This window comes from Amblyraja radiata, chromosome 37 (genome assembly GCF_010909765.2).
Source record: "Amblyraja radiata isolate CabotCenter1 chromosome 37, sAmbRad1.1.pri, whole genome shotgun sequence".
Classification (NCBI taxonomy): domain Eukaryota; kingdom Metazoa; phylum Chordata; class Chondrichthyes; order Rajiformes; family Rajidae; genus Amblyraja; species Amblyraja radiata.
In genome coordinates, this window is record NC_045992.1 from 22,224,798 (window position 1) to 22,243,110 (window position 18,313).

Consider the following 18,313-nt stretch of genomic DNA (forward strand, 5'->3'; position numbering starts at 1 on the left):
GTTAGGTGGACAGTGCACAAACAAGAACATAAAATGCAGTGAATGGTGGGTCTGGATCATGTGCACGCATGTGGGGTTAATTTAATTTGGCATCATGGACTGCACAGACATCATAGTCCAACGAGACTGTTCTTGTGCTGTGCTGCCGTATGTAATGCATCCCAATGTCCATTCTATTGCAATTAGTACATGTCCCCATGATGTTGGTGTTCCTGAAGTTAACCATTGTAACGCTGCCGCTAACTGGAGTTATTCACTAAAGTTCTCAACATTCCTCTCCGTGAATTGACCGTCTTTAACATGAATTCCAACTTTCTATAATAATCCCAACTAAAGAGGCAAGAAGATTAGACTTTATTGCTTTCCATCACAGTGACAAATGTGGAATCTGCTGTGGTGAATGTTTATGTTAATTTTTATGTAGTTGTGTGTTTTGTTGCTTTGTTTAGTATGGCTGTATGGTAAATCGAGTTTCACTGTACGTTAATTGGTACACGTGACAATAAACTGACCGTTGAAACCTTGGAACGTCTTCACAAGCTCAATAACTACCTGGAGAATTACACTCTGGGAAATTGAACATTTTCAAGGATACCCACGATTTGCACATTTTTCTCATAACACTGGTTCCCAAAACATGCAAAACAAATGGAAAGATGAAAGAAAGATTAAAGTGCAATACCAAAAAAAAAATTTGGGGTGGCGTATTTGCCACCAAATTAAGAATGAGTGCATATCGAACACAATGCTAAATTTATGGGTCATGCAGAGGCTGACTTCAACTGGAATATACCATATTATCTTAAATTGACAATGCAACATCCCTTAATTTCAGAGGCTACAAACATTGTGCTAATCTTGACTAACACTTACTCATTCGTGGCAGTGCCAGTAGCTGGACTGGACATTGGCTGTGGGCTTCTCACCTCCTCTGGGCCAGGATACCAAGCATAAGCTTCATTAACAGGAGCTGCTATCTGCGTTCCCAAAATTCTAAAAAAAAGAAAATTAAATAAATGCTATTAATAATAAAGATCCTAATTAGTGAACATACAGATTGGTGCCTCAAAAGGAATGAAACACTATGGGAATGATTGATTAAAACTACATTGAATACAAAGAGATATAAGAAATACACACTGATCAGAATCAGTATGCAATAAATGTGATACCTTCCATTGAAACTTGAAAGTAAACAGCAAGAAAGGTTATTCCACCCCAAACAAGGAGAGAGAGCACAAATGTTCTATTGTATATTTACAGTTCAATAAGCTAACCTGAAAATAGGCCAACCTGAAAAAGGGAATCAGGAGCGCAAAACACAAACACAAGCTGCAGATCGAGGACCATTTTCAAAATAACTCCAACCCCAGACACATGTGGCAAGTCCATCAAGTCCATCACGGACTACAACAAAGTTAACACCCCCACCCAACGACGCCTCCCTTCCTGACGAGCTAAACTATTTCTATGCTCGTTTTGACCGGGACAATAAAACACCAGCCATCAAAGCTGCCCCACCCCCGAATGAACAGCCCCTCAGTCTCTCCACCGCTGCTGTACAAGGCGCACTGAGCAAAGTGAATGAGCACAAAGCTGCCGGCCCCAACGACATCCCGGGCGTGTGCTCAGGGCATGTGCTGGACAACTATCCCTGGTCTTCACTGACATCTTCAACCTGTCACTGGCCCAGGGTGTCGTCCCTACATGCCTCAAGACCACAGCCATCGTACCAGTGCCCAGTCAACTTCAGTGAGTCTCAACAACATCCGCCCAGTGCCACTCACCCCATCATCCCAAAGTGCTTCGAGAGACTGATCCTGGCTCACCTGAAATCCAGCCTCCCTCCCACACTGGACCTCCATCAGTTTGCCTATCGGCCCAACAGGTCAACAGAGGATGCCATATCAGCGGCTCTTCACTCTGCCCTGACCCATCTGGACAATAACAACTCCTACATCAGATTGTTATTCATTGACCAGCTCTGCATTTAATACTGTCATCCCCCGCCAGTCTGATCGCCAAACTCAGCGGCCTTGGCATCAACACCTCCCTCTGTAACTGGACACTAGATTTCCTCACTAACAGACCCCAGTCTGTTAAGATTAACAACCCCACCTCCTCCACTCTGACACTGAACATCGGCGTGCCACAGGGCTGTGTGCTCAGCCCTTTCCTCTACTCCCTCTTCACCCACGACTGCGTCCCTATGCATGGCTCCAACTCCATCATAAAATTCGCTGACGACATCACGGTGGTAGGACTGAGCAGTGACAACAATGAATCAGCCTACAGGGAGGAGGTCCAGCACCTGGCAGCTTGGTGTACCAACAAGAACCTTGTCCTCAACACACAGAAGACGAAGGAAATCATTGTGGACTACCGGAAGACCAGAGGCGGCAGACACACCCCCATCCACATAAACGGGACTGAGGTGGAGCGCGTTTCCAACTTCAAATTCCTCGGGGTACACATCTCTGAGGATCTGGCCTGGTCCCTCAACACCGCCAAACTGATTAAAAAGGCGCAGCAGCGCCTCTAATTTCTGAGGAGGCTTAAGAAAGCTCACCTGTCCCCTCAGATCCTGTCCAACTTCTACCGCTGTACCATAGAAAGCATCCTGGCCACCTGCTTCACAGTGTGGTACAGCGGGTGCACCACAGCTGACAGGAAGTCACTGCAACGGGTGGTGAAAACCGCCCATCACATCATCGGTGCCCCACTCCCTGCCATGGCTGTCCTTCACCGCATACGGTGTCTGAGACGGGTTGGCAAAATCATTAAGGACACCCTAACCATGGACTGTTTGCCCTCCTCCCATCAGGGAAGCGGTACAGGAGCCTCAGGTCTCGCAGCATCAGGCTAAGGAACAGCTTCTTCCCCAACACCATTACCCTGCTGAACTCACAGGCCCGGCGCTAGCCCCCCCCCCCCCCTCACTTCTCATCAGTATTATTTATAGTTCATATAATTTATAGTTAAGCTCTTATTCACCAGAATATAGCACATGTCAATCTTTTGCACATTAACAACTATCTGTATATATGTATATGCCTATGTATATACACTAATATATTCTAATTTGTATATATTGTCTTAATCAGCACTTTACTACTTTGCACTCTGGTTAGATGCAAAACTGCATTTTGTTGTACCTGTACTTGTACTATGTGCAATGACAATAAAGTTGAATCTAATCTAATCTAATTTCAGTGGCGCAGCGATAGAGTTGCTGCCTTAGCGTTTCAGAGACCCAGGATCAATCCTGATTACGGTTGGCAAAATTGTAAAATGTCCCTCGTGTGTCTGGTAGTGTTAGCGTGTGAGGATCGCTGGTCGGTGTGGACTTGGTAGGTCGAAGGGCCTGTTTATGCGCTAGATCCCCAAACTAAACTGGAAATTATAAACTAAGTTGGAAATTATGAAAGATACTGAACCACGTACAATGGTAATTTTAGGGAACTGAAAGAAACATAAAAAATTAGCCACCAAAACGCTAGAGGACCTTTGAGTTTGAAATGCCATTTAATAAGATCACAGCTGAGGAGCTGGCTTCTTTTTCCCCTGATTCCAACAATGGGATCCGATCTTGCCAAGTGGTTTGACAAAAATGCTGGAGAAACTCAGGTGAGGCAGCATCTATGGAGAGAAGGAATAGGCGACATTTCAGGTCGAGACTGATGTCGGGCGGGGGGGGGGGGGGGGGGGCGGGAAAAAGAAAGGAAGAGGCAGAGACAGTAGGCTGCGGAAGAGCTGGGAAAGGGGTGAGGAAGGAGGGAGAAAGCAAGTACTATCTGAAATTAGAGAAGTCAATGTTCATACCGCTGGGGTGTAAACTACCTAAGTGAAATATAAGGTGCTATTCCTCTAATTTGCGCTGGGCCTTACTCTGGCAATGGAGGAGGCCCAGCTCAGAAAGGTCAGATTTGGAATGGGAGGGGGAGTTGAAGTGCTGAGCCACCGGGAGATCAGGTTGGTTAGTGCGAACTGAGCGGAGGTGTTGGGCGAAGCGATCACCGAGCCTGTGCTTGGTCTCGCCGATGTAAAGAAGTTGACACCTGAACAGCGGATGCAGTAAATGAGGTTGGAGGAGGTGCAGGTGAACCTCTGCCTCACCTGGAAAGACTGCTTAGGTCCTTGGATGGAGTCGATGGGGGAGGTAAAGCGACAAGTGCAGCATTTCCTGCAGTTGCAAGGAAAAGTACCCCCTCGGTGGTTTGGGTGGGAAGGGACGAATTAACCTGGGAGTTCTGCGGAAACCAGAAAGGAGAGATGGGAAGATGTGGCCAGTGGTAGGATCCCGTTGGAGGTGGTGAAAATGTCGGAGGATTATATGTTATATACGACGGCTGATGGGGTGGAAGGTGAGAACCAGGGGGACTCTGTCCTTGTTGCGAATAGGGGGATGGGGAGTAAGAGCGGAGCTGCGGGATATAGAGGATACCCTGGTGAGAGCCTCATCTATAATAGAAGAGGGGAACCCCCGTTCCCTAAAGAATGAGGACATCTCCGAGGCCCTGGTGTGGAACACCTTATTCTGGGTGCAGACTTGGGAGTAAGGGATAGTGTCCTTACAGGAAGCAGGCTGAGAAGAAGTGTAGTCCAGATAGCTATGGGAGTCAGTGGGTTTGTAGTAATCACTGCCCCCCCCTCTTGCAAAGTGGTTAGATTACTAGAACAGACAGAAATATGGACCTGATCTACATGCATGAGTTTGAATCTCCAGTTAGGCAATTAAAAAAATCAAAGATAATCAGAAATTTAAGAAAAATTGTTTTCTGTAATGATTGCCATAATTCCACCAGTGTTGGAAAAAAAAAACCATGGGATCATTCATACGATTCCTACCCGGTCAGGCCTACAGGCAACTCCAGATTCCACAGTGGACAGGAGAGGAAACATAGAAACATAGAAAATAGGTGCAGGAATAGGCCATTCGACCCTTCGAGCCTGCACCACCATTCAATATGATCAGACTGATCATCCAACTCAGTATCCTGTACCTGCCTTCTCTCCATACCCCCTGATCCCTTTAGCCACAAGGGCCACATCTAACTCCCTCTTAAATATAGCCAATGAACTTGTCTCAACTACCTTCTGTGGCAGAGAATTCCAGAGATTCACCACTCTCTTTGTGAAAAATGTTTTCCTCATCTCGGTCCTAAAAGATTTCCTCCTTATCCTTAAACTGTGACCCCTTGTTCTGGACTTCCCCAACATCGGGAACAATCTTCCTGCATCTAGCCTGTCCAACCCCTTAAGAATTTTGTAAGTTTCTATAAGATCCCCCCTCAATCTTCAAAATTCTAGCGAGTACAAGCCGAGTCTATCCACTTTCTTCATATGAAAGTCCTGACATCCCAGAAATCAGTCTGGTGAACCTTCTCTGTACTCCCTCTATGGCAAGAATGTCTTTCCTCCGATTAGGAGACCAAAACTGTACGCAATACTCCAGGTGTGGTCTCACCAAGACCCTGTACAACTGCAGTAGAACCTCCCTGCTCCTATACTCAAATCCTTTTGCTATGAATGCTAACATACCATTCGCTTTCTTCACTGCCTGCTGCACCTGCATGCCTACATTTAATGACTGGTGTACCATAACACCCAGGTCTCGTTGCATCTCCCCTTTTCCTAATCGGCCACCATTCAGATAATAGTCTACTTTCCTGTTTTTGCCACCAAAGTGGATAACCTCACATTTATCCACATTATACTGCATCTGCCATGCATTTGCCCACTCACCCAGCCTATCCAAGTCACCTTGCAGCCTCCTAGCATCCTCCTCACAGCTAACACTGCCCCCCAGCTTCGTGTCATCCGCAAACTTGGAGATGTTGCATTCAATTCCCTCGTCCAAATCATTAATATATATTGTAAATAGCTGGGGTCCCAGCACTGAGTCTTGCGGTACCCCATTAGTCACTGCCTGCCATTGTGAAAAGGCCCAGTTTACTCCTCCTCTTTGCTTCCTGTCTGCCAGCCAGTTCTCTATCCACATCAATACTGAACTCACAATACCATGTGCTTTAAGTTTGTATACTAATCTCTTGTCGAAAGCCTTCTGAAAGTCCAGATATAACACATCCACTGGTTCTCCCTTATCCACTCTACTAGTTACATCCTCGAAAAATTCTATAAGATTCGTCAGACATGATTTACCTTTCATAAATCCATGCTGACTTTGTCCAATGATTTCACCACTTTCCAAATGTGCTGCTATCCCACCTTTAATAACTGATTCTAGCAGTTTCCCCACTACCGATGTTAGACTAACTGGTCTGTAATTCCCTGTTTTCTCTCTCCCTCCCTTTTTAAAAAGTGGGTTTACATTAACTACCCTCCAATCCTCAGGAACTACTCCAGAATCTAGAGTTTTGAAAAATTATCACTAATGCATCCACTATTTCTGGGGCTACTTCCTTAAGTACTCTGGGATGCAGCCTATCTGGCCCTGGGGATTTATCGGCCTTTAATCCATTCAATTTACCTAACACCACTTCCCGGCTAACCTGGATTTCACTCAGTTCCTCCATCTGGCGGATGTGCGGGAGTGGGCGCCGTATGGCAGCCTGCCCGCAGTCCGTCTCTTCACCTTTTTTTTATTTTAAGTCCTGTCCAAAACGTTAGTGGAGGTCTTTTATGTGGTGGGTGGGGGGGGGGGAAGGGGGAAACTTTAATTCTTAGTCCCCTACCTGGTCGGAGAGGCAGCATCCCTCCGAGCTGCTTCTTCGCCCCGTCCTCGCGGCCTACCATCGAGAATGGAGTGGCGTTTCCTGTCGGGACCAGCCGGGACTACAGCTTCGGCGGCGGCGCAGCGCAAGGACACCATCACGGAGCGGAGCCACGGAGCGGGCGATGCCTTGCCGGGTCGCCGTGCGGTAAGCTCCGGAGCGCTATGGCCGTCGATCCAAACATCGCGGAGCTGGGGCTGCGGGCGTCTGGCCGCGGGCGGCGCTGGATTTGGAGCGCCGCGGAGCCAGGGATCGAGTTCGCTGGGGTCGGTCTACGAGTGCCCCGGTCTCCGGTCTCCGGGGAGGAGGAAGCCGCTCCAGACTTTCCAAGCCGCTTGAGGAATTGTTTCACCCAACGCCAGTGTTCCATCTTCACGGCAAGAGGGCCCTGAAAACATCGGACTGGCTGCAAGGCCACAAACGGGCCCCGACCTCGGGTGTTTCAGAGGAAGAGGACTTAACTTTCTGCTGCCTTTCCCCACAGTGGACATTTTTGATTCTGTTGTGGGGGGATGTTTGTGTTGAATTCTATAATGTGTTGTGTCCATTTTATTTATTTATTTATTTTTAACCATTTTCTATGGTTTGTATGTAAATTTATTATTTAATTTATGTAAAGCACTTTGGTGTCAATGCAAGTTGACTTAAAATGTGCTATATAAATAAAGCAATAATAATAATAATAATCTCATTTGACCCCCGGTCCCCCGCTATTTCCGGCAGATTATTTGTCTTCCTTAGTGAAGTAGTTATTCAATTGGTCTGCCATGTCCTTGTTCCCCATGATCAATTCACTTGTTTCTGACTGCAAGGGACCTACATTTGTTTGAACTAATCTTTTTCTCTTCACATATCTATAAAAACTTTTGCAGTCAGTTTTTATGTTCCCTGCCAGTTTTCTTTCATAATCTATTTTCCCTTTCCAAATTAAGCCTTTTGTCCTCCTCTGCTGGACTGAATTTCTCCCAGTCCTCTGGTTGGCTGCTTTTTCTGGCTAATTTGTATGCTTCATCTTTTGTTTTGATACTATCCCTGATTTCCCTTGTTATCCACGGATGCACTACCTTCCCTAATTAATTATTTTGCCAAACTGGGATGAACAATTGCTGTAGCTCATCCATGCAGTCTTTAAATGCCTTCCATTGCATATCCACCGTCAACCCTTTAAGAATCAATTGCCAGTCAATCTTGGCCAATTCACGTCTCATACCTTCAAAGTTACCTTTCTTTAAGTTCAGGACACTTGTTTCTGAATTAACAATGTCACTCTCCATCCTAATGAAGAACTCAACCATATTATGGCCACTCTTACCCAAGCGGCCACGCACAACAAGACTGCTAACTAACCCTTCCTCATTACTCAATACCCAGTCTAGAATAGCCTGCTCTCTCCACGAAGGATTCTCCTCTCTCCACGAAGCTCTCAAGGTTTCCGAGCAGCTGAGGTGACCTTCGAAAGATCACTATCTCTACATGGACCATTGCTACGCAAGCCACCCCCAAATGTAACACGTAAAGAATAAAATACACGTCTCAAAGAATGTTGTGGGAAAAGTGACTCTCAAGTCAAGGCACTGGCAGTAACGCCAGGGAAAGGGTTAGCTGGTCCATAGGGACAGTCTGCATTTCAATTATGCTGAGATTAGTGTCCTACATCATAAGATATGGCAGGTGAGGGCGAAGGGAATTTAAAGAAAGTGAAAAAGGGAGGGACAAAGCCAAGTGCATTATGACAAAAAGTATATTGATAACCCAAATCTATCAGTGCATGAAATCAAGTTTATGTAAAATTAGAGTAAAAAGACTGATTGAGCTGTACTGCACAGAAACAGGCCTATCAGCCCACCACATACTTGCCGGCCCTGCCTGTGTCATTCTATGTCTAAATGCCTCAAAAGTAGTGATACTACTCAACCACATTTTCTGGGAGTGTTACTCATGGGTGACTTTCATCTACATATATGTTGGGCCAACCAAATTGGCAACAGTGCTGAGGAGGAGGACTTCCTGGAATGTATACGGGATGGTTTTTTAAACTGATATGTATAGGAACTGACTAGAGGGCAGGCCATTCCAGGCTGGGTATAATGAGGAAGGATTAGTTAGTGGTCTTGTTGTGCAAGGCACCTTGGGCAACAGTGACCATAATATGGTGGAATTCTGCATTAGAGTAACACGGTTAATTCAGAGGCTAGGGTGCTGAACTTGAATAAAGGATACTTTATAGGTATGAGACAGGAATTGGCCTGGATAGTATGTTAGGCGCTTCCCCCTCCTGGTGAATGCTATGTACTTACCTTTCTCTGTTTCTCTCCCAAGTGCAGGCCTCGTGGCTGTGAGTCTGGAATCGAGGGGTTAAAGGCTCCTGTACCCGATTGGCCAAGCTGCGTCAGGTGACGGGTGACTCATCTGAAGTATAAATACCAGAGCTTCCCAGGATTCTCTCTCTTCTTCGTCGACCCTGACTGATGAGCAGACTGCTGGTGTGGGCCGAGGAAAGCCTGACCACATGGCATAGAACTTTGTGTGCTTTCACCATTCCTTGTTAACAGATATTGAATTGGGACGGATAAGGGCTGACCTTAGAGTTTTCGTGTATTTTGGTTTCAGGGTTGTATCTCTTTGGGCAGGTTTTGGAGTCTCCGGTTCGACGGCCCATTGCGTGGCTGGCTGGAGCATTGTTAAATTGTTTGTCAGTTTATCCATATCCCTGACTGGGTTGTTTAAAATCAGGTTTGGGTTTTGTGTTCCAAGGAATAATTAAAACTGTTTTTTGAACTTGAACCTGGTTTTTGACTTGTGTTACGCGGCTCTGAAGTACTTGCATTCGGGAGTCGTAACAAAATGGGGGCTCGTCCGGGGTTTTGAGGACCCTAGACGTTTTAGGGGGGGTTTTTTGGTAGGCTTCTGGACTGAGGAAGTCTGTGTGTTGTGAGGGAATTTTTCTTCCCTGTTTGTGGTAGCATTAGTGCCCAAGTTTTAGCTGGTGGTTTGGTGCTACATTAGAAATGGAATTTAAGGTGAAAGAATTTGTTGAGGCTCCTAGTCGGGAGTTGTTTGATAGATGTACGAAGGAGCATTTGATTTTGCTGGCTGAGAACTATGCCGTGACTATTGACAAGCATTCAAAGAAACACTCCATTAAATCGGAGTTGTGGGCTGCGTTGGTGGAGGGTGGGGTTTTGCCTGGTGGTGCAGACAGTCCCCCACCTTCTGTTCAGCCAGTTCAGAACATGGAGGCCGTCATTAAACTGAAGGAGATGGAGCTTGAGTCACAGAGAATTGCCTCTTTGTTAAAAGAGAAAGAGCTCATGCATGTTCTTGAAATGAAACGGCTTGAGGAGGAAACCAAAAGGGCTGAATTTCAGCTGCGGGAAAAAGAAATAGATAATTCCCGGGTTTCTTCTAGGGAACGGGAGTTTGATATGAGCAAGAACATCCGCCTGGTTCCCCCGTTTCGTGAGGAGGATGTGGACAAGTATTTCACAGTGTTTGAACGGGTGGCTTTGTCCTTGAAGTGGCCTAGGGACGTGTGGACCTTGCTATTGCAGTGTGTCCTTGTGGGTAAAGCACGGGAGGTGTACTCGTCTTTATCTGTTGAAAGCAGTCTGGACTATGAGTGTGTGAAGTCTACAGTATTAAGGGCTTATGAATTAGTTCCAGAGGGATACCGGCAGAAGTTCTGGCGCTTTAGGAAGTTTGATAGTCAGACTTATGTGGAGTTTGCTAGGGAGAAGGAGGCACTTTTTGACAGGTGGTGCGCTTCTCAAGGAGTGAAGGATTTTGAGCTACTGCGGGCCTTGATGATTATGGAAGACTTTAAGAACTGTCTCCCTGAGAGGGTTACTACTTACCTTAATGAGCAGAAGGTGAATGAGGTGTCTAAGGCTGCGGTGTTGGCAGATGAGTATGTATTGACTCATAAATCTGATTTTGTTGGGCGATCCTATAGTTTTGGTGCACGGCCGGTTGATCGTGGTGGTGTCGCCGGGGGCAGTGTCAAAGCTGTTTCTGTGCCTGCAAGTGGCAGCACGTTGATACAGGGGGAGGTCCAAGCTGATAAGGTTGACGGAAATGTGAGGACTAATGAAGGTCCTGTGTGCTACTATTGTAGGAGAGGGCACATGTTAAAGTCGTGTCCCGTTCTGAAGCAGAAAAATGCAAAGCCTGTGGCTTTGGTGGGTGCACAGAAGGCACCTGTCGTACCTGAGGTGCCTGAGTCTGATGAGTGTAGGAATTATTCTGCGTTCATCATGAATGGTTTTGTTTCTCTAGAGGATGGGGGTGATAGAGTTCCAGTATCCATCTTGCGTGATACTGGTGCTACTCAGTCCTTTATATTGGATGGTGTACTGCCGTTTTCTGGGGAATCATCGGTTGGGTCAAGTGTCCCAGTGGTAGGATTCGGGATGGATGACATGGTAGTGCCTTTGCATACCGTGCGTCTCGAGTCCGAGTTGGTTTCAGGCCGGGTAACTGTTGGGTTACGGCCGTGTTTTCCCGTTGGGGGAGTTTCTGTGATTTTGGGGAATGACTTGGCAGGAGGTAGAGTTTTAGTCACTCCTGAGGTGACGGCTGTTCCGATGGTGCAGAGTCCTGATAGATTGGCTATGCAGCATCCAAAGGTCTTCGCAGCTTGTGCTGTCACGAGGGCTATGGCTAAGAGCCAGGCGAAGTTTGAGGATGTGGTGGACCTGAGTGAGAGCATTTTTGGGGATCAGGATGATAGATCCTGTGTGGTGAAGGGTGTTTCTCCATCTCAAGATGGGATAGTGTCTGGAAATGTGCCGGTGTCACTGTCACGTGACCGGCTGGTTGAGGAGCAAAAGAGTGATCCAGGTTTATCTGATCTGTTCGACTGCGCAGTGCCTGAGGGGGATATGGATTCCACAGCAAAGGGGTATTTTCTAAGGGATGGCTTACTGATGCGAAAGTGGTCTCCCTTGGATATATCTGGGCATGATGATTGGAGCGTGGTTGATCAGATTGTGATGCCTCGTCGGTATAGGGACGAGATACTCTGTTTGGCTCATGATGGTCCTCTGGGTGGACATTTGGGGGTCAATAAGACGTATGACCGCATCTTACGGAATTTTTTTTGGCCAGGGTTGAAAAAGGACGTGAAACAGCACTGCAGGTGTTGTCACATTTGCCAGGTGGCAGGAAAGCCGAACCAATCGATTGTTCCTGCGCCTTTATATCCAATCCCTGTGGTCGGTGAGCCGTTTGAGCGGATTCTAGTTGATTGTGTGGGCCCTCTACCTCGGACAAGGGTGGGCAACAAGTTTTTATTAACAATTATGTGTGCGACTACCCGCTTTCCGGAGATGGTCCCTTTGCGTAGAATTACTGCCCCTGCAATTGTTAAGTCTCTCACTAAGTTTTTTTCGTTGTTCGGTTTGCCCAAGGTTGTGCAGAGTGACCAAGGTACCAACTTCATGTCGAAGGTTTTTGGTCAGGTAATGAAGTTGTTAGATATTAAGCATTGTTACTCCAGTGCGTATCATCCTGAGAGCCAGGGAGCTCTCGAGAGGTTTCACCAGACTTTGAAATCTATGTTGAGGACTTACTGCCTGGAGTTTGAAAAAGACAGGGATGAGGGAGTTCATCTAGTTATGTTTGCGGTGCGTGAGGTCGTGCAGGAGTCTTTAGGGTTCAGTCCTGCTGACCTGGTGTTCGCGCATACTGTACGTGGTCCGTTGAGGGTCCTGAAGGAGAAATGGTTGCAGGAGGATACAAAACGTAGTATTTTAGACCACGTCTGTACTTTTCGCTCTAGACTGAGGAGGGCATGCGAACTGGCAATGGGTAATCTTGCCTCTGCTCAGTCTAGGATGAAGGACTGGTTTGACAGGAAGGCTTCTAGTAGGAATTTTTCTCCAGGTGACAAGGTCCTGGTGTTGTTGCCTATTCCTGGTTCCAGTCTGCAGGCTCGGTATAGCGGTCCCTATCAGGTGGTTAAGAAGGTTGGTGAGAGGGATTACGTTATTGGTACCCCTGATCGGAGGCGTAAGACTCAGCTCTGTCATGTCAACATGATGAAACAGTACCATGAGCAGGAGCCTGTGGAGGTTGATGGGTCGGAGCTATGTCCTTCTAAGCCTGTTTTGGCTGCAGTGGTGCTGCCCCCTGACACGGGTGGTGATGTGGGGGAGGCACGGTTGTCTGTGGCAGTAACGCAGGGAAAGCTGAGTAACTCTGAGGCTTTGGAGACGCTTCCCTTGCGGTTGTCTCATTTGACTGAAGGTCAGCGGGGTGACCTGCTTGCTTTGGTGAAGTCAAATGTGTCACTGTTCTCGGATGTGCCTTCTCAGACGTCTGTGCTGCAGCATGACATTGACGTGGCCGGTGCTACGCCAATTAAACAGCATCCGTATCGGGTCAACCCTGACAAGCGTCATCGTCTAAGAAGTCAGGTTGACTATATGCGGCGGCATGGCATTGCTGAACCTAGTTGTAGCCCGTGCAGTTCTCCGTGTCTACTGGCGACGAAGGCTAATGGGGAGGACAGGTTTTGCACGGACTATCGGAAATTAAATAGTGCAACTAAGCCGGATTGCTATCCTCTTCCACGGATGGAGGATTGCGTGGATCGTGTGGGAAGTGCATCTTTTGTGTCTAAGTTGGACTTGTTAAAAGGCTATTGGCAAGTCCCTTTGACTAGGCGGGCGAGGGAGATCTCTGCGTTCGTTACGCCTGATGACTTTCTTCAGTACACGGTAATGGCATTTGGGATGCGCAATGCGCCGGCAACCTTCCAACGGTTGGTGAACATTGTATTGTCTGGTTTGTCCTTCAGTGAGGCATACCTTGATGATTTGGTTGTGTGCTCCAGGTCGTGGTTCGAACACATCGGTCATCTGAAGGAGGTATTTCATCGTCTAGCGGAGGCAAACCTAACGATCAATCTGGGGAAGTGTGAGTTTGGCCAGGCCACGGTAACGTATCTGGGTAAGGTAGTGGGCCGGGGTCAGGTTCGCACTCTCAAGGAAAAGGTGGGGCATATTGTCGCATTTCCTGCTCCAACCTCTAGGACTGAACTCCGTAGGTATCTGGCTATGGTTGGGTACTATAGAGGATTCTGTCCAAACTTCTCTGCGGTGGCTGCCCCTTTGACGGATTTGCTGAGTCCGAAGGTAGCTTTTGTGTGGTCCGCAGAGTGTCAACAAGCCTTTGAACATACCAAAAGTCTTCTGGTGCGCGCACCTGTGCTTGCGGCACCTGATTTTGAGCGTCCATTTAAGCTGGCAGTAGATGCTAGTGATCGTGGGGTTGGTGGAGTTCTTCTACAGGATGATTCAGATGGGGTGGAGCATCCAGTTTCGTACTTCTCTAAGAAGTTTAATCGTCATCAGAAGTGGTACTCCACCATTGAGAAAGAAACCCTTGCGGTTGTAATGTCTCTGACTCATTTCGAGGTTTATGTTGGCTCCTCGAATGTCCCTGTCATCGTACTCATGGATCATAATCCTTTGGTATTCTTGCAGAATATGCGGAATAAGAACCGGCGATTAATGAGCTGGAGTTTGCAGCTGCAAGATTACAACTTGGAGATCAGGCATATCCGTGGCAAAGATAATGTATTGGCTGATGCATTGTCGCGCCAGTGATGTCTGTGCTACGGAATAGTTGCTGAAATTTGGTGGTGTTTTTTAGTTCATTTTCAGAAACTTATTCAGTATCTTTGGGTGGGGGTGTTAGGCGCTTCCCCCTCCTGGTGAATGCTATGTACTTACCTTTCTCTGTTTCTCTCCCAAGTGCAGGCCTCGTGGCTGTGAGTCTGGAATCGAGGGGTTAAAGGCTCCTGTACCCGATTGGCCAAGCTGCGTCAGGTGACGGGTGACTCATCTGAAGTATAAATACCAGAGCTTCCCAGGATTCTCTCTCTTCTTCGTCGACCCTGACTGATGAGCAGACTGCTGGTGTGGGCCGAGGAAAGCCTGACCACATGGCATAGAACTTTGTGTACTTTCACCATTCCTTGTTAACAGATATTGAATTGGGACGGATAAGGGCTGACCTTAGAGTTTTCGTGTATTTTGGTTTCAGGGTTGTATCTCTTTGGGCAGGTTTTGGAGTCTCCGGTTCGACGGCCCATTGCGTGGCTGGCTGGAGCATTGTTAAATTGTTTGTCAGTTTATCCATATCCCTGACTGGGTTGTTTAAAATCAGGTTTGGGTTTTGTGTTCCAAGGAATAATTAAAACAGTTTTTTGAACTTGAACCTGGTTTTTGACTTGTGTTACGCGGCTCTGAAGTACTTGCATTCGGGAGTCGTAACAAAATGGGGGCTCGTCCGGGGTTTTGAGGACCCTAGACGTTTTAGGGGGGGTTTTTTGGTAGGCTTCTGGACTGAGGAAGTCTGTGTGTTGTGAGGGAATTTTTCTTCCCTGTTTGTGGTAGCATTAGTGCCCAAGTTTTAGCTGGTGGTTTGGTGCTACATTAGAAATGGAATTTAAGGTGAAAGAATTTGTTGAGGCTCCTAGTCGGGAGTTGTTTGATAGATGTACGAAGGAGCATTTGATTTTGCTGGCTGAGAACTATGCCGTGACTATTGACAAGCATTCAAAGAAACACTCCATTAAATCGGAGTTGTGGGCTGCGTTGGTGGAGGGTGGGGTTTTGCCTGGGGACTTGCATTCGGGAGTCGTAACAGATGGGCAAATTATACTTGAAGGGATGTCAGTCGAGATGCAATGGCAAAGATTTAAAGACCGCATGGATGAACTCCAGAAATTGTTCATCCTTGTCTGGCAAAAAAATAAAACTTGGAAAGCGGCTCAACCGTGGCTGATGGGGGAAGTCAAGGGTAGTGTTAAATCCAAGGAAGAGGCATATTAATTGGCCAGAAGAAGCAGCAAACCCGAGGACTGGGAGAAATTTAGAACTCAACAGAGGAGGACAAAAGGGTTAATCAAGAGGGGGGAAAAGAGCATTAAAGAAAGCTTGCGGGAAATATAAAAACTGACTGTAAACGTTTCTTTAGGTATGTAAAAAGCAAAAGATTAGTGAAGACGAATGTAGGTCCTTTACAGTCAGAGACGGGTGAATTTATGATGGAAAACAAGGAAATGGCAGAACAGTTAAACAAGTACTTTGGTTCTGTCTTCACTAAGGATAATTCCCGGGTTTCTTCTAGGGAACGGGAGTTTGATATGAGCAAGAACATCCGCCTGGTTCCCCCGTTTCGTGAGGAGGATGTGGACAAGTATTTCACAGCCTTTGACAAGGTCCCACACAAGAGATTAGAGTGCAAAATTAGAGCACAAGGTATTGGGGGTAGAGTGCTGACATGGATAGAGAACTGGTTGGCAGACTGGAAACAAAGAATAGGAATTACGGGTCCCTTTCAGAATGGCGGGCAGTGACTAGTGGGGTGCCGCAAGGCTCGGTGCTGGGACCTCAGTTGTTTACAATATATATTAACGATTTAGACGAGGGAATTAAAGTAACATCTCGAAGTTTGCGGATGACACAAAAAGTGTGAGCTGCAAGGAGGATGCTATGAGCCTGCAGGGTGACTTGGATAGGTTGGGTGAGTGGGAAGATGCATGGCAGATGCAGTATGATGTGGATAACTGTGAGGTTATCCACTTTGGTGGCAAGAACAGGAAGGCAGATTATTATCTGAATGGTGTCAGATTAGGAGAAGGGGAGGTGCAACTGTCAAAGTTCGTTTCTTAAAAAGCAGATAGCAACAAAAACTATTGAAGGTAAACTTTGGCAATCTTCAATTGATCCGTCAGACGGGAGTGGCAAAGATCTACAATGTGCACAAACATTGCTCAGTCTGAATATGGCATGACTGAAAGATTCTGCAGCCTTTCAGAATATAGGAAAGCTGAGTCAAAATCAGGCTCATCCAATAACAAATTATTACTTATCTCTGGAGTGTCAGCTATTTTTTGGACTGGGCTTGTGTTCGCTGGAACTTAGAAGGATGAGAGGCAAATTTTATAGAAACATATAAAATTCTTAGAGGATTGGACAGGGGAGATGCAGGAAAAATGTTCCCAAATTGGTTAAGAAGGTTCAATGGTTGGGTATTAATGGTGGAGTAGCAAGATGGATTCAACAGTGGCTGAATGGGAGATGCCAGAGAGTAATGGTGGATGGTTGTTTGTCAAGTTGGAGGCCAGTGACGAGTGGGGTGCCACAGGGATCTGTGTTGGGTCCACTGTTGTTTGTCATGTACATCAATGATCTGGACGATGGTGTGGTAAATTGGATTGGTAAGTATGCAGATGATACTAAGATAGGTGGGGTTGCGGGTAATGAAGTAGAGTTTCAAAGTCTACAGAGAGATTTATGCCAGTTGGAAGAGTGGGCTGAAAGATGGCAGATGGAGTTTAATGCTGATAAGTGTGAGGTGCTACATCTTGGCAGGACAAATCAAAATAGGACGTACATGGTAAATGGTAGGGAATTGAAGAATGTAGGTGAACAGAGGGATCTGGGAATAACTGTGCACAGTTCCCTGAAAGTGGAATCTCATGTAGATAGGGTGGTAAAGAAAGCTTTTGGTGTGCTGGCCTTTATAAATCAGAGCATTGAGTATAGAAGTTGGGATGTAATGTTAATATTGTACAAGGCATTGGTGAGGCCAATTCTGGAGTATGGTGTACAATTTTGGTCGCCTAATTATAGGAAGGATATCAACAAAATAGAGAGAGTACAGAGGAGATTTACTAGAATGTTGCCTGGGTTTCAGCAACTAAGTTACAGAGAAAGGTTGAACAAGTTAGGGCTTTATTCTTTGGAGCGCAGAAGGTTAAGGGGGGACTTGATAGAGGTTTTTAAAATGATGAGAGGGATAGACAGAGTTGACGTGGAAAAGCTTTTCCCACTGAGAGTAGGGACCATTCAAACAAGGGGACATGACTTGAGAATTAAGGGACTGAAGTTTAGGGGTAACATGAGAGGGAACTTCTTTACTCAGAGAGTGGTAGCTGTGTGGAATGAGCTTCCAGTGAAGGTGGTGGAGGCAGGTTCGTTTTTATCATTTAAAAATAAATTGGATAGTTATATGGATGGGAAAGGAATGGAGGGTTATGGTCTGAGCGCAGGTATATGGGACTAGGGGAGATTATGTGTTTGGCACGGACTAGAAGGGTCGAGATGGCCTGTTTCCGTGCTGTAATTGTTATATGGTTATATGGTTAATGTAGGGGGAGTCCACAACCAAGGGTCACAGTTTAAAAATAAGGGGTAGGCCATTTAGGACTGGGATGAAGAAAAACTTTTTCACCCAGAGTTGTGAATCTGTGGAATTCTCTGCCACATAAGGCAGTGAAGGCCAATTCACTGGATGTTTTCAAGAGAGAGTTAGATTTAGCTCTCAGGGCTAAGGAAATCAAGGGATATGGGGAAAAAGCCGGAACAAGGTACTCGTTTTGAATGATCAGCCATGATTATATTGAATGGTGGTGCTGACTCGAAGGGCTGAATGGCCTACTCCTGCACCTATTTTCTATGTTTACTGATATCAACAATTCTGTGTAAACAACGTTCTCCTCATATCTATCTGTGTCTCTATACTTATAAAACTCTGATCTTGGATGTGTATATATTTGTTTGTGT

General features: G+C 46.3%; 1 protein-coding gene across 2 annotated transcripts in view; it reads right to left on the minus strand.

Annotated features, from left to right (window-relative positions):
* fam149b1 (family with sequence similarity 149 member B1) overlaps positions 1-18,313 on the minus strand; it is a 212,794-nt gene that overhangs the window by 122,364 nt on the left and 72,117 nt on the right. For both annotated transcript variants that reach the window (XM_033012952.1, XM_033012951.1), the window contains exon 5: positions 874-993. In XM_033012952.1, coding sequence (XP_032868843.1) covers positions 874-993 — 120 coding nt within the window. The remainder of the gene's footprint in view (positions 1-873; positions 994-18,313) is intronic.